This window comes from Schistocerca americana, chromosome 2 (assembly GCF_021461395.2).
Source record: "Schistocerca americana isolate TAMUIC-IGC-003095 chromosome 2, iqSchAmer2.1, whole genome shotgun sequence".
Lineage (NCBI taxonomy): Eukaryota > Metazoa > Arthropoda > Insecta > Orthoptera > Acrididae > Schistocerca > Schistocerca americana.
The window spans coordinates 381923159-381938357 of record NC_060120.1 but is presented as its reverse complement, the minus strand read 5'-3'; the positions used below and the strand labels follow the sequence as shown (position 1 = coordinate 381938357).

General features: G+C 39.0%; 1 protein-coding gene across 1 annotated transcript in view; it reads left to right on the top strand.

The window, feature by feature from the left end:
- LOC124595714 (aurora kinase B-like) overlaps positions 1 to 12706 on the top strand; it is a 50064-nt gene extending 37358 nt beyond the window's left edge. Inside the window, exon 7 of the mRNA XM_047134580.1 lies at positions 12433 to 12706. Coding sequence (XP_046990536.1) covers positions 12433 to 12519 — 87 coding nt within the window. The 3' untranslated portion in view covers positions 12520 to 12706. The remainder of the gene's footprint in view (positions 1 to 12432) is intronic.
- Positions 12707 to 15199: the final 2493 nt, after the last annotated feature.

The window sequence follows — 15199 nt, the reverse complement described above, 5'->3', positions numbered from 1 at the left end:
CACCTTAATTCATATAATCTTATGCAAACTGTATTCTTTCCAACGAGAGTGCAAGGGAACAGAATAACATTTTTGTTCAGTCCTCATTACTAGAAGGGCATTCTGTTAGCAAAAAGGTGAATGGCCTTTCAGATCATGATGCACAAATTTTAAGTCTAAAAGATTTTTGTGCTGCAACACATGTTAAATATAGTTATCAACTGTTTAGGAAAGCTGATCCAGTTGCTGTAGAGACCTTTGTAAACCTTATCAAGGAACAAGAGTGGCAAGATGTTTATAGCGCTGATACAGTAGACTATAAATATAATGCTTTTCTCAAGACTTTTCTCATGCTCTTTGAAAGTTGCTTTCCGTTAGAACGTTCAAAACAGGGTACTAGCACAAACAGGCAGCCTGGGTGGCTGACTAGAGGGATAAGAATATCTTGTAGAACAAAGTGGCAATTATATCAAAACGTTAGAAACAGTCAAAATCTAAATGCAGCAGCCCATTACAAACAGTATTGTAAGGTGCTTAAAGTTATTAGGAAGGCAAAAAGTATGTGGTATGCAGATAGAATAGCTAAGTCTCAGGATAAAATTACAACCATATGGTCAGTCGTAAAGGAAGTGGCTGGTCTGCAGAGACAGGTCGAGGATATAGAATCAATGCGTAGTGGGAATGTCCGTGTTACTGATAAGTCGAGTATATGTACAGTATTTAATAATCACTTTCTGAATATAGCAGGTGAACTAAATAGAATCCTAGTCCCAACAGGGAATCATATAGCACTCGTAGAAAAAAGTGTTCAGAGACTGTTACCTGAAATGCTCCTCCATGATACTGACAAGGGGGAGATTGAGTTAATAATTAAATCACTAAAGACAAAGAACTCCCATGGATATGACGGGGTATCTAGCAGAATACTGAAGTATTGTTCTATGTATGTTAGCCCAGTACTTAGCCATATCTGTAACTTTTCCTTTAGGAGTGGTCGGTTTCCTGACCGATTAAAGTACTCGGTAATGAAGCCACTTTATAGAAAGGGAGACACTGATAATGTTGACAATTTTAGACCTATTTCTATGCCATCGGTGTTTGCTAAAGTTATTGAGAAGGTTGTATATACAAGGTTACTGGAGCATTTAAATTCACATAATTTGCTGTCAAATGTTCAGTTTGGTTTTAGAAATGGTTTAACAACTGAAAATGCTATATTCTCTTTTCTCTGTGAGGTTTTGGACGGATTAAATAAAAGGTTGCGAACGCTAGGTGTTTTCTTTGATTTAACGAAGGCTTTTGACTGTGTTGACCACAAAATATTACTGCAGAAGTTGGTCCATTATGGAGTAAGGGGAGTAGCTTACAATTGGTTCGCCTCTTACTTTAAGAACAGAAAGCAGAAGGTAATTCTCCGCAATATTGAGAGTGGTAGTGATGTTCAGTCCCAATGGGGCACTGTTAAGTGGGGCATTCTCCAAGGGTCGGTGCTGGGGCCACTGCTGTTTCTTATTTATGTAAATGATATGCCTTCTAGTATTACAGGTGATTCAAAAATATTTCTGTTTGCTGATGACACCAGCTTGATAGTGAAGGATCTTGTGTGTAATATCGAAACAGTAACAAATAATGTAGTTCATGAAATAAGTTCGTTGTTGTTGTGGTCTTCAATCCTGAGACTGGTTTGATGCAGCTCTCCATGCTACTCTATCCTGTGCAAGCTTCTTCATCTCCCAGTACTTGCTGCAACCTACGTCCTTCTGAATTTGCTTAGTGTATTCATCTCTTGGTCACCCTCCATGATTTTTACCCTCCACACTGCCCTCCAATGCTAAATTTGTGATCCCTTGATGCCTCAGAACATGTCCTACCAACCGCTCCCTTCTTCTACTCAAGTTGTGCCACAAACTCCTCTTCTCCCTAATTCTATTCAATACCTCCTCATTAGTTATGTGATCTACCCATCTAATCTTCAGCATTCTTCTGTAGCACCACATTTCGAAAGCTTCTATTCTCTTCCTGTCTAAACTATTTACCATCCATGTTTCACTTCAACACATGGCTACACTCCATACAAATACTTTCAGAAGCGACTTCCTGACACTTAAATCTATACTCGATGTTAACAAATTTCTCTTCTTCAGAAACGCTTTTCTTGCCATTGCCAGTCCACCTTTTATATCCTCTCTACTTCGACCCATCATCAGTTATTTTGCTCCCCAAGTAGCAAAACTCCTTTACTACTTTAAGTGTCTCATTTCCTAATCTAATTCCCTCAGCATCACCAGATTTAATTTGACTACATTCCATTATCCTCGTTTTGCTTTTGTTGATGTTCATCGTATATCCTCCTTTCAAGACACTGTCCATTCCGTTCAACTGCTCTTCCAAGTCCTTTGCTGTCTCTGACAGAATTGCAATGTCATCGGCGAACCTCAAAGTTTTTATTTCTTCTCCATGGATTTTAATACCTTGTTTCCTTCACTGCTTGCTCAATATACAGATTGAATAACATCGGGGAGAGGCTACAACCCTGTCTCACTCCCTTCCCAACCGCTGCTTCCCTTTCATGTCCCTCGACTCTTATAACTGCCATCTGCTTTCTGTACAAATTGTAAATAGCCTTTCGCTCCCTGTATTTTACCCCTGCCACCTTCAGAATTTGAAAGAGAGTATTCCAGTCAACATTGTCAAAAGCTTTCTCTAAGTCTACAAATGCTAGAAACGTAGGTTTGCCTTTCCTTATTGTTTCTTCTAAGATAAGTCGTAAGGTCAGTATTGCCCCATGTGTTCGAATATTTCTACGGAATCCAAACTGATCTTCCTCAAGGTTGGCTTCTACTAGTTTTTCCATTCGTCTGTAAAGAATTCGCGTTAGTATTTTGCAGCCGTGGCTTATTAAACTGATAGTTCGGTAATTTTCACATCTGTCAACACCTGCTTTCTTTGGGATTGCAATTATTATATTCTTCTTGAAGTCTGAGGGTATTTCGCCTGTCTCATACATGTTCACCAGATGGTAGAGTTTTGTCAGGACTGGCTCTCCCAAGACCGTCAGTAGTTCTAATGGAATGTTGTCTACTCCCGGGGCCTTGTTTTGACTCAGGTCTTTCAGTGCTCTGTCAAACTCTTCACGCAGTATTGTATCTCCCATTTCGTCTTCATCTAAATTCTCCTCCATTTCCAGAATATTGTCCTCAAGTATGTCGCCCTTGTATAGACCCTCTATGCACTCCTTCCACCTTTCTGCTTTCCCTTCTTTGCTTAGAACTGGGTTTCCATCTGAGCTCTTGATATTCATACAAGTGGTTCTCTTTTCTCCAAAGGTCTCTTTAATTTTCCTGTAGGTAGTATCTATCTTACCCCTAGTGAGATAAGCCTCTACATCCTTACATTTGTCCTCTAGCCATCCCTGCTTAGCCATTTTGCACTTCCTGTCGATATCATTTTTGAGACATTTGTATTCCTTTTTGCCTGCTTCATTTACTGCATTTTTATATTTTCTCCTTTCATCAATTAAATTCAATATTTCTTCTGTTACCCAAGGATTTCTACTAGCCCTCGTCTTTTTACCTACTTGATCTGTATTTCTTTCCCCCATAAGTTCGTGGCTTGTGGAAAATAATTTGATGCTAAATCACAGTAAGACTCAGTTTTTACAGTTTCTAACTCACAATTCAACAAAAACTGATATTTTGATCAGACAGAATGGGCATATTATAAGCGAGACGGAACAGTTCAAGTTTCTAGGTGTTCGGATAGATAGTTAGCTGTTGTGGAAAGCCCATGTCCAGGATCTTGTTCAGAAACTAAATGCTGCTTTCTTTACCATTAGAACAGTATCTGAAATAAGTAACACTTCAACACGAAAAGTAGTCTACTTCGCATATTTTCATGCGCTTACGTTGTATGGTATTATTTTTTGGGGTAATTCTTCTGATTCAAAAAGGGTATTTTTGGCTCAAAAACGGGTTGTTCGAGCTATATGTGGTGTAAGTTTGAGAACTTCTTGTCGACCTCTATTCAATAGTCTGGGAATTCTGACATTGCCCTCACAGTATATATTTTCTTTAATGTCGTTTGTTGTTAGCAATATTAGCCTATTCCCAAGAGTTAGCAGCTTTCACTCAGTTAATACTAGGCAGAAATCAAATCTGCATGTGGAATGCACTTCCTTGACTCCTGTGCAGAAAGGAGTGCAGTATTCTGCTGCATCCATTTTCAATAAGCTACCACAAGAACTCAAAAATCTTAGCAGTAGCCCAAACTCTTTTAAATCTAAACTGAAGGGTTTCCTCATGGCTCACTCCTTCAATTCTGTCGAGGAGCTCCTGGAAGAGCTAAAAAATTAAGCAAATTCCAGTGTTGATTTTCTTTATTTAAACTTACGAATTGTCGCCTGAATATGTTTCTTATATTTCATTTTATCTGTTTCTAATATCGTGTTATAATTTCATGTATTGATTCGTTCCATGACCATGGAGACTTCTCCTTAATTTGGTCCCACGGAACATGAAATAAATGAATAAAATAAATAAATCTTAAAATATGTGTTAGATGAGTATGTGCCAAGCAAGATCGTAAGAGATGGAAAAGAGCCACCGTGGTACAACAACCGAGTTGGAAAACTGCTGCGGAAGCAAAGGGAACTTCACAGCAAACATAAACATAGCCAAAGTCTTGCAGACAAACAAAAATTATGCGAAGCGAAATGTATGCGAGAGGTGTTCAATGAATTCGAAAGTACAGTTCTATGTACTGACTTGGCAGAAAATCCTAAGAAATTTTGGTCCTATGTCAAAGCGGTAGGTGGAACAAAACAAAATGTCCAGACACTCTGTGACCAAAATGGTACTGAAACAGAGGATGACAGACTAAAGGCCAAAATACTAATGTCTTTTTCCAAAGCTGTTTCACAGAGGAAGACAGCACTGTAGTTCCTTCTCTAGATTGTCGTACAGATGACAAAATGGTAGATATCGAAATAGAGAACGAGGGAAAGAGAAACAATTAAAATCGCTCAAATGAGGAAAGGCCGCTGGACCTGATGGGCTACCAGTTCGATTTTACACAGAGTACGCGAAGGAACTTGCCCCCCTTCTTGCAGCGGTGTTCCGTTGGTCTATAGAAGAGCGTAACGTTCCAAAGGATTGGAAAAGGGCACAGGTCATCCGCGTTTTCAAGAAGGGACATCGAACAGATGTGCAGAACTATAGACCTATATCTCTAATGTCGATCAGTTGTAGAATTTTGGAACATGTATTATGTTCAAGTATAATGTCTTTTCTGGAGACTAGAAATCTACTCTGTAGGAATCAGCATGGGTTTCGAAAAAGACGGTCACGTGAAACCCAGCTCGCGCTATTCGTCCACGAGACTCAGAGGGCCATAGACAGGGGTTCACAGGTAGATGCCGTGTTTCTTGACTTCCGCAAGGCGTTCTATACGGTTCCCCACAGTCATTTAATGAACAAAGTAAGAGCATATGGACTATCAGACCAATTGTGTGATTGGATTGAAGAGTTCCTAGATAACAGAACGCAGCAAGTCATTCTCAATGGAGAGAAGTCTTCCGAAGTAAGAGTGATTTCAGGTGTGCTGAAGGGGAGTGTCGTGGGACCGTTGCTATTCACAGTATACATAAATGACCTTGTGGATAACATCGGAAGTTCACAGAGGCTTTTTGCAGATGGTGCTGTAGTATATCGAGAGGTTGTAACAATGGAAAATTGTACTAAAATGCAGGAGGATCTGCAACGAATTGACGCATGGTGCAGGGAATTGCAATTGAATCTCAATGTAGACAAGTGTAATGTGCTGCGAATACATAGAAAGATCCCATATCATTTAGCTACAAAATAGCAGGTTGGCAACTGGAAGCAGTTTATTCCATAAATTATCTGGGAGTACGCATTAGGAGTGATTTAAAATGGAATGATCATATGAAGTTGTTCGTCGGTAAAGCAGATGCCAGACTGAGATTCATTGGAAGAATCCTAAGGAAATGCAATCCGAAAACAATGGAAGTAGGTTACAGTATACTTGTTCGCCCACTGCTTGAATACTACTCAGCGGTGTGGGATCCGTACCAGATAGGGTTGATAGAAGAGATAGAGAAGATCCAACGGAGAGCAGCGCGCTTCGTTACAGGATCATTTAGTAATCGCGAAAGCGTTACGGAGATGATAGATAAACTCCAGGAGAGACGCTCAGTAGCTTGGTACGGGCTTTTGTTGAAGTTTCGAGAACATACCTTCACCGAAGAGTCAAGCAGTATATTGCTCCGTCCTACGTATATCTTGCGAAGAGACCATGAGGATAAAATCGGAGAGATTAGAGCCCACGCAGAAGCATGCCGACAATCCTTCTTCCCACGAACAATACGAGACTGGAATAGAAGGGAGAACCGATAGAGGTACTCAGGGTACCCTCTGCCACTCACCGTCAGGTGGCTTGCGGAGTATGGATGTAGATATTGATGTAGAAGGGGAGTTTAAAAAAATTGGGTGTATGGGTATGGCATGCACTAAGCCAAAATCACATTAATCAGTGGGTGGCCATATGTGCATCTCGGCTAACTCGTCATCAATTGGTTCTTGAACACCACCAACCATTCCATCTTGTATTATTACGGGAAACGAAAGGAGTGGTTGAGTCCAAACAAAGCAGCAACTCTTTGTACAAAAACCTGTGTGCATCCACAAAAGATAATGTTGTGTATCTGTGGAAAAGTGATGGTGTGGTGTACTAAGAGTTGCTTCTCTGAGGTGTAATCATTACTGCTGATATTTATTGTCAACAACTAAGACATCTTGCAGATGCAGTTGAAAAACAGCAACTAGGAAGACTGCATGAAGTAATGCTATCCCACAATAATGGCCGCATGCATTCTGCCAAACCTACAAAAAACACTACAGGCATTGGGTTTGGACATTATTCCGCCTGCACCTTATTCACCTGAGGCCCCTCATATTTGCAGCATTTCTCCTCTCTCTTGAACAACCTTCAATGAACTTAGTTTCCGGGTTAAAATGCCCTCCAAATATGGCTCGACAAGTTCTTCGCCTCAAAACCATGTAATATCTACAGTCGCAATTCAAAAAGTTACCCAAGCATTGGCAGACTGCTGTAAATTTGGCTGAAAATAGCTCTATCAGAATGTGTGCTCTGTCTAAACAATAATGAATAGTTTTAAAGTTTCCAACAAAATGCTAACACTCTCGCAATAATTCAAGTTCACTAACCCAAAAACAAGAATCACTAGAAGCATACTAATGATGTTTAAATAACAGAACAGTCAATTCAGTTATAAGTCATTGTTCTATCTAGTCCAAATGATCCAGCATTGAATGCAAAACAATACATTACAGCTGCAAATGATTCATTTTCCAAAATGAGTTTGTGTTGTGTATGAAGCAGCTGTATCTTGAACATGTAACAAATATTCATTTGATAGTGAACTGGTGGACATGAACATTTAATGGACATGAACATTTAATTGCACTTTCTTTCGGAGACTGTTGAATATACCTTCTTTCTGAGAAGGTTGATTATATCTGCATTTGACAGTTACTTCAGTAGATCCAAAATAATTATACTTGCGAAGAAAACCAGTTTACGTTTCTTGCAGCAATTTCTTTCAATAGTGACTTACCATACTTCATTTTGGATTACTCCAACAAACAGCATTAAATGCCAAACGTACACTGCACAATTTCTACCTTAGTGTCAAATTATAGATTAATTTCTTTTGGCATACTGGAAAAGTTGTGAATACTTATTACAAAAGACTAAAACAGTTTCCTTTCCACAAGGATCATTTCTAAGAAATTGACAAAGTAAGTATGAGAGAACACAACTGTACTGACAGACAAAATCTGTAGTTTATATCACTATATGGAACTTTTAGCTGCTGGCAAGTCTTCAAGTTAAGTCAATGATACTCACAGACCAGGTTGTGACCTCTGCTTCTATTACTAAAATTGTTGAGCACAGTAGTGGGTTAACAAAATTGTGGTTTGAGGGCTGCCATTAGATGAAATGTGCTCTAGGCTATTGAAAAGTTAGGTGCATTCTGGACAGGACAAGACCCTCTGGAAGCTGCACAGCCAGAGATAGTGGTGGCCCCCTTTAGGCAACTCTGCATTCCACATTTCAGCAGAGCAATGGATTGCCCTCTGTGATGGCAATATGGAAAGTGTTCTTTGAAGGGTATTCATACGACCCTGCACATGTCCTGTACCACCATAAACAGTCCTGAAACTAGCATCTTCCTTGCTCTAGTCAGTCTGCTGTTAAAGTTCTGGTTAAAATCTCATGTGCCACTGACAAAAACACATGTATGTCTTGTGAATTAAAGCAGTTATATTGTGGTTTCAGATAGTCAGAATAGTTTAATGCAGACATTCTGTAGATAATTGCACAAGCTCCACTTCGACAAAATCTCCAGATTTTTTTTAATATCAAACTTACGGGCTCTCAGATTTTTGCTGTTGACACATGGGTTGCCTTTTTCCACCTCTGGAAATATTTCAGGAAAAGTTCACTTGATGAGATGAACATTATTAAAAGGAACACTTCAGATGTTTAGTGTTACTTTGTCACTCTTACTGACCGGTGGCATATAATAACTGACCATAATAAGTGCTCATTTTGTTTGCATCTGTTTGGCAGATTTGGTTGATTTAGTGTTCTCATTACACTCAGATGGATTTATTCAGTTCTGTAAATTCTGTATAACTTCAGTGTCATAGACTCTTATTTTCTACTCTTCAGCAGCAGTTGAAAGCCTTCTGCAATATTGTTTTCTCTGATATTGGTACCATCTCCATTAATATCCTACTCAGTTACAAACATTTCTTGTATCTGTCACAGCTTCTTCTCTTACTAGTGAGTTAAACATGTTAATATGTTTTGTACTGTTCATGTTTAATAGGTATGCCATAGTTGCCACCACAGCAGAGGGCTATCTGTTGAGAGGCAGTCAAACATGTAGGTCCTGAATAGGGGCAACAGCCTTCCACTAATTTCAGGGAGTGACAGTCTTGATGATTGACTGAACCAGCCTTGTAACATCAAAACATGGCCTGAGTGTAGGGCTGTAATTACAAATCAAAAGGGTAATACAGGAAAGAGTGTTAAATGGATAAGAAAATAAGAATGTGGGTAAGCCACTAGAACAGCATAGTGAACACATTATTAGACAAGATACATAAGGCCAACACCCACCATGATAGTAGTTCATATGCCAACTAGTTCTGAACATGATGGAGAGGTTGAAAAACTGTGTGATCAGATAAAAGAAATCATTTGGATACTTAAGGGAGAGGAAAACATTATTGTGATGGGGACTTGAATTATATAGCAGGAAGAGGAAGAGAATGAAAAATAGGTAAATATGGACTGGGGAAAAGGAATGAGAGGAAGCTGCCTGGTAGAATTTTGCATAAAACGTAATTGAATTATCACTAAGACTCATGAAAGAAATTTGTATTTTGGAAGAGACTAGAGACACTGGAAGGTTTCAGATTAATAATACAGAGTGAAACAAAGGCTTTATAGCTTGGGAGTGGTATAGAAATTTATTGAGCTAAGTTACAGAATTGGTAGATGCCACTTTGTACCAAACAACATAAAGTGTCAAGTGTAATTTTGATTTGATGTGACTACCTTTTGTGATGTGACAAACAGACCACTGGTAATAAATTTCTTCCCACACCTGTTGCAGCAAATTGAACGTAACTTATGCAACATCGGCGTAAATTTGATTTTCCAGGTCAGTTAAATTGTTTGGTAGAGGAGGATCACACACATGGCCTTCAATGAAATCCCAGAGAAACAAATCCAATGGTGTCAAGTCTGTGGAACGAGGTGACCATTCGGTTGGCCCTTCACGGCCAGTCCACTGGCCTGGGAAACGATTATTGAGGAAACCTTAAACTTCCTTCAGGAAATAAGGTGATGCAATGTCTTGCTGGTATAAATCATCCTGTCTGTCTCGTCTTGACTGGTTTGTGCAATTGAAAAGTTTTAAAGCATATCCAGATACACAATACCAGTGACAGTTTTCTCAAGGAAGGAGAAAGGACCGCATACTTTGTTTAAGGGCACAAAACCCATTAATTTTGGGGTTGTCATGAACATGTTCCAGGGTTGCGTGTGGATTTTCACTGCCCCATATTCTGCGCTTGTGGGTGTTCACCATGCCACTGATATGAAATAACTCATTGCTGAAGATTATTGTGTTCAAGAATATCTCGTCCTCTATCTGATGCAACATTTCTGCACAGAAATGCCCATGAGTAACCTTACCTGCCTTACTAATGTGCTGTGTCATTGGGAATGTGTATGGTTTCGAATGTAAACTTGTATGCAGTACTCGCCACTCAGTCTTTGCGGAATGTCAGTCTCGCGAGATGCACATCAAGTTGATGTTTGTGGACTGCGAGCAAAGCTCTCCCTAATTTGTTAGACTTGAATCATCAACAGGCGGATGACCCGGTGATTCATCATAGCGCAGTGAACAACTCGTCCCAACAAAGTTCTTGTAGCAAGAGTAAATTCTAGACCTGCATATAGGTTCTGCAATGTATTTTGTGCAAAATTTACTCTGAACATTGTTGCAGAGTTTGTTTCATGAAACCAAAACACACTGAGCACTCTCTGCACCAGTGAAAGTAGCCATTTTACCTGTGCTCTATGCTGGAACTCCTGGTGATGGAATGGGTTCCTGATGCTCTGCTTGAATCAAACCTGAGGTTGTTTGCTATAAAATGACACCTTTACTGATTCTGTAAGTTATCTCAATAAATTTTCATGTCATCCCCAAGCTGTAAAGTCCTTTCTGACTTATCCTGTACAATGGCAAGAAACAGATTCTGGAACCAGATTTTAAACTAAAACAGATCTAGAGGCAGGTGTAGACCCTGACCACAATTTATTGGTAATGAACTACAGTTTAAAACTGAAGAAACTACAAAAAAGTTGCAAATTGATTTGAGACCTGGATAAGTTAAAAGAACCAGAGGTTGTTGAGTTTCAGTGAGAACAAATGAATACAGTGGAAGACAAATGGGTTGCTTTGAGAATGAAATAGTGAAGACAGGAAGGATCACATAAGTAAAAAGTCTAGTCCTAGTAGAAATCCTTGGATGTCACGGGAGATGTTTAATTTAATAGATGAAAGAAGAAAAAATGCAGAAAAGGGAATATAGACATGTACAAATAAGACTGACAAAGTGCTAAGTGGTGAAGCAGGAATGGCTAGAAGAAACTTGCAAGGCTGTATAATCATATATAAGTAGGGGAAGGCTAGATACTGGCTATAGGAAAATAACAGGCCTTTAGAGAAAAGACAACCAGTAGTGTCAAGAACTCAGATGCAAAACCGGTACTAAGCAAAGAAAAGACAGCTGAAGGCAGGAGTATATAAAGTGGCTATAAAATGAAAACGGACTTGAAGGCAGTATTACAGAAAGGGAAGAGAACATAGATGAAGAAGAGAGATACTATATGCGAAAATAATTTGATTGAGCTCTGAAAGCCCCAAGTTGAAACAAGGCCCCAGGAGTAGAGGTCATTACGTGAGAGTTATTGATTTCTGTAGGAGAACAGCAACGACAAAACTATTCTACCTTGTGCAGGATGTACGAGACAGGTGAAATACCATCAGTCCTCATGACAAATATAATAATTCAAATTCCAAAGAAAGTAGTTGCTGACAGGTGTGAGTACTACCAAACTGTTAGTTTAGTAAGTCATGTTTGCAAAGTATTAGTGTGAATTATTTGCAGAAAAATGGAAAAATTGGTAGAAGTTGACCTCGGGGATGATAAGTTTGGGTTCCAGAGAAAAGTAGAAACAAGCAAGGCAGTACAAGCCTGTGACTTACCTTAGAAGACAGATTAAAGTAAGGCAAACCTACATTTATAGCATTTTTTGGAGAGAGATTTTTGACAATGTCAGCTAGAATACACTCTTCGGAACTGAGAAAGTTGCAGGGGTAAAATATGGGGAGTGGAAAGTTGTATACAACTTGTACAGAAATCAAATGGCCGTTACGAATCAAGGGGCATATAAGGGGCGCAACATTTGGAAAAGGGAGTAAGATAGGAATGGAGCCTATTCCTGATGTTCAATCTGTTCATTGAGCAAGCAGTAGAGGAAACAGAGGAAAAATTTGGAGGAGGAGTTGAAGTTCAGGAAGAATAATTAAAAACTTTGACATTTGCCAATGACATTGTAATTCCAAAATACCATCAAATGCTGATACATCTGTGTAATGGAGGAAGAGAGGAATGACAGTAACAATGGGAAACAACTTTTCATTTATGCATTTTGATTGTTTTCATTAGTTGGACTGTATATTCTGCCTGTTGATTTGTCTACCAAGAGGACTCTGAAAAAGTCCTTTCCTTGCTAGTGAGAGTCAAAGAGTTTTCTTTTTATTTACAGCTCCTGCAACGCAATCCAAAGCAGCGTCTCCCATTAAAGCATGTGATGACACATCCTTGGATACAGAACCATGTTAAAGACATTTAATGTAAATGTAAATTGTATTTGTTCCTTTTACTGTACATATCAGAGAGCTGTTGTATATCATACATGTAGAATCTTGTATATACTCTGCATTTTTTTTTATTTTTATGAAAGATTTATATGTTTGTGAATGTTTATAGCATTTTAAGTAACTTCTCAACACCAATAAAAGAATAATTTTAATCTTGTGCATTTTCTGTATGGAGCTTTTGTTATTATTTGTGATATGTTGGTAGTGGAGGTGACTAATAAAGACAATGGGTTATTTACAAAAGAGTAACACATTAACAAGTTTATGTGGACTATCAACACTTAATAATTACCAACTATGAACACTGAAGGTTATGTACAAAGATAGTAATGTTCTTGTTGCAAACAAATAGATTAGTAATATTTAGAAGTGTCATTGTCTTGCATCAGTAGAAATGACGGCTAAGTCTTGAGTGTTAATAAGAGGGGGAAGCTTCACTAAAATAACAGGAAAAATTAATAGGCAAGCAGGCAGCACCAGAGCATAACAGGCTATAATAAAATGTCAGGTGCTTGGTCATGTAGAAGGAATCTGTTCAGCCAATGGTGCCACGGGGATGCCAGCTGCACTTAGGAAAAAATACTGTAAGCAATAAATATTCAGAATGAGATTAAGAGAGAGGTAAGGGAGAATGTTTCTGGGAGGTGCACGTGTGAGGTGGGTTCAAACATCTCAGGAACATTCATAATTTCATGCCAATGGTGTGTTGTGGCAAGATACGGTTTGCATCCCTGCACATTCTTGTGTTTGATGTGTAACTGCCAGAAGTTTCACTGTTGCGTGTCTGTTATTGTTCATCACTGTTTTGCGTAGAACATTGTTGCACAGTTAGCGAATTTCAATGTGGCAGATTTATAGTCGCAACGTGTCTGCATTAAACTTTACGCAAAACTTGAGAACTTTTATTGGGACACACTAAATGATGCACGAAGTGTACAGAGATGAGGGCTTAAGGCATATTCGGTGTTACGAATGGTTCATACAGTTAAAAAATGGCCGCAAGGAATTTAAAGATGACGCTCATTCAGGATGCCCTTAGACGTCTGCTGATGATGATCATGTCAGGAAGATCAGTGAAATTGTGTGCACCAATTAAAGGCTGCAGAAGAATGTAACATTTCAGTTGGATGTTGTCACGAAATCTTGACACAGCATCTTTGAATGCACCAATTTTGTCAGGCATGAGTGACAATCAGAAAATTAAATTTGTTAGAAGATGTCTTGAAGGTGAAGCTCTGTCTTGGGTAAATTTAAGTCAGTAGAAAATATATGTTTCAAAAAAAGTTTTTTAGATAAATTTTGGTCAGAAGCTGAACAAGGGAGAATCGAAAGGGAATTTTTGAATGGTCCTAATTATAAGAATAGGGACGGCACTCTGAAAGATATTTTTGTAAGAATCAACTTGAGAAATTAACATACCTTGATAAACCATTTGTCGAAATAACATTGATTGGTGCACTCAAAAGAAGATTACTGGAAAGATTGTAGTGGGATTTAGTACATGGACCTGAAATTGTATTGAACAATTTTTGTGATATGTTGACAGGCTGGATAGGGCAGTATAAAGAAGTATGTACCATAACCATCAAAATGAGAGAGATCACAATGGTATAAATGGAAATGTCGTGTGGCTAGGGCCTCCCGTCGGGTAGACCGTTCGCCTGGTGCAGGTCTTTCGATTTGACGCCACTTCGGCGACCTGCGCGTCGATGGGGATGAAATGATGATGATTAGGACAACACAACACCCAGTCCCTGAGCGGAGAAAATTTCCGACCCAGCCGGGAATCGAACCCGGGCCCTTAGGATTGACAGTCTGTCACGCTGACCACTCAGCTACCGGGGCGGACTATCACAATGGTATTAACTATAGAAACAGAGATAATGGTAACTTCTATCAGGGTCAAAATGTTAAGAGAGACGGAAATTTTGAACATCAGCAGAATAGGAATAATGGAGATAACCATGGGCAATTTAATAGTAGAAATAATCATAAAGGTAACTACTCTGGAAACGGCAGTCGGCCTCAACGAAGGTCCACAGTTCTGGGCCGAGGAAACACAAGAAGCACAGGACCCCCAATTTACACTTGCAATTAGACAGTAATAACAGTGTTAATAATATGGCACAGGTATCTGAAGTTGAACAGAAGGAATATCAGATTTCTCACTTATGTTTTGATCAAAAGTTTTGGGACACTATGCTTAATTATAGTGATGTAGGTGCTAATCACAAACCAGAAGGTGAGAGTAATGAGAATTTTGATGTAGTATGTACTAATGATTTCTCCTCTTGGCCAGAAAACAGTGTTATTGATGCATGTAAATTACGTGACGACTGTATTGGATCTGAAATAAGTGGTATTTTTGATGTAGATGTGAATGAGAGCTGTGAAATAACTGAGGTTGGTAAGTCTGAGACTGCTAGCTTATTGCGAATAAATGCAGGTGAGGTAAGTGATTATGATGGAGATGAGATTTGTGATGTTAATTATGTTTTGTGAATGATGTTGACAGTACAGATAACGCAAGTGATACTGTAAGTGAGAGTCATGATCCAAACTGTAAAGGTGAGTTATCTGTAAGGCTAGGGAATATAGATGAAAACTTTTTGTAGTTTGTCTGGGATCAGACTGATGGTAACACAGATAAAT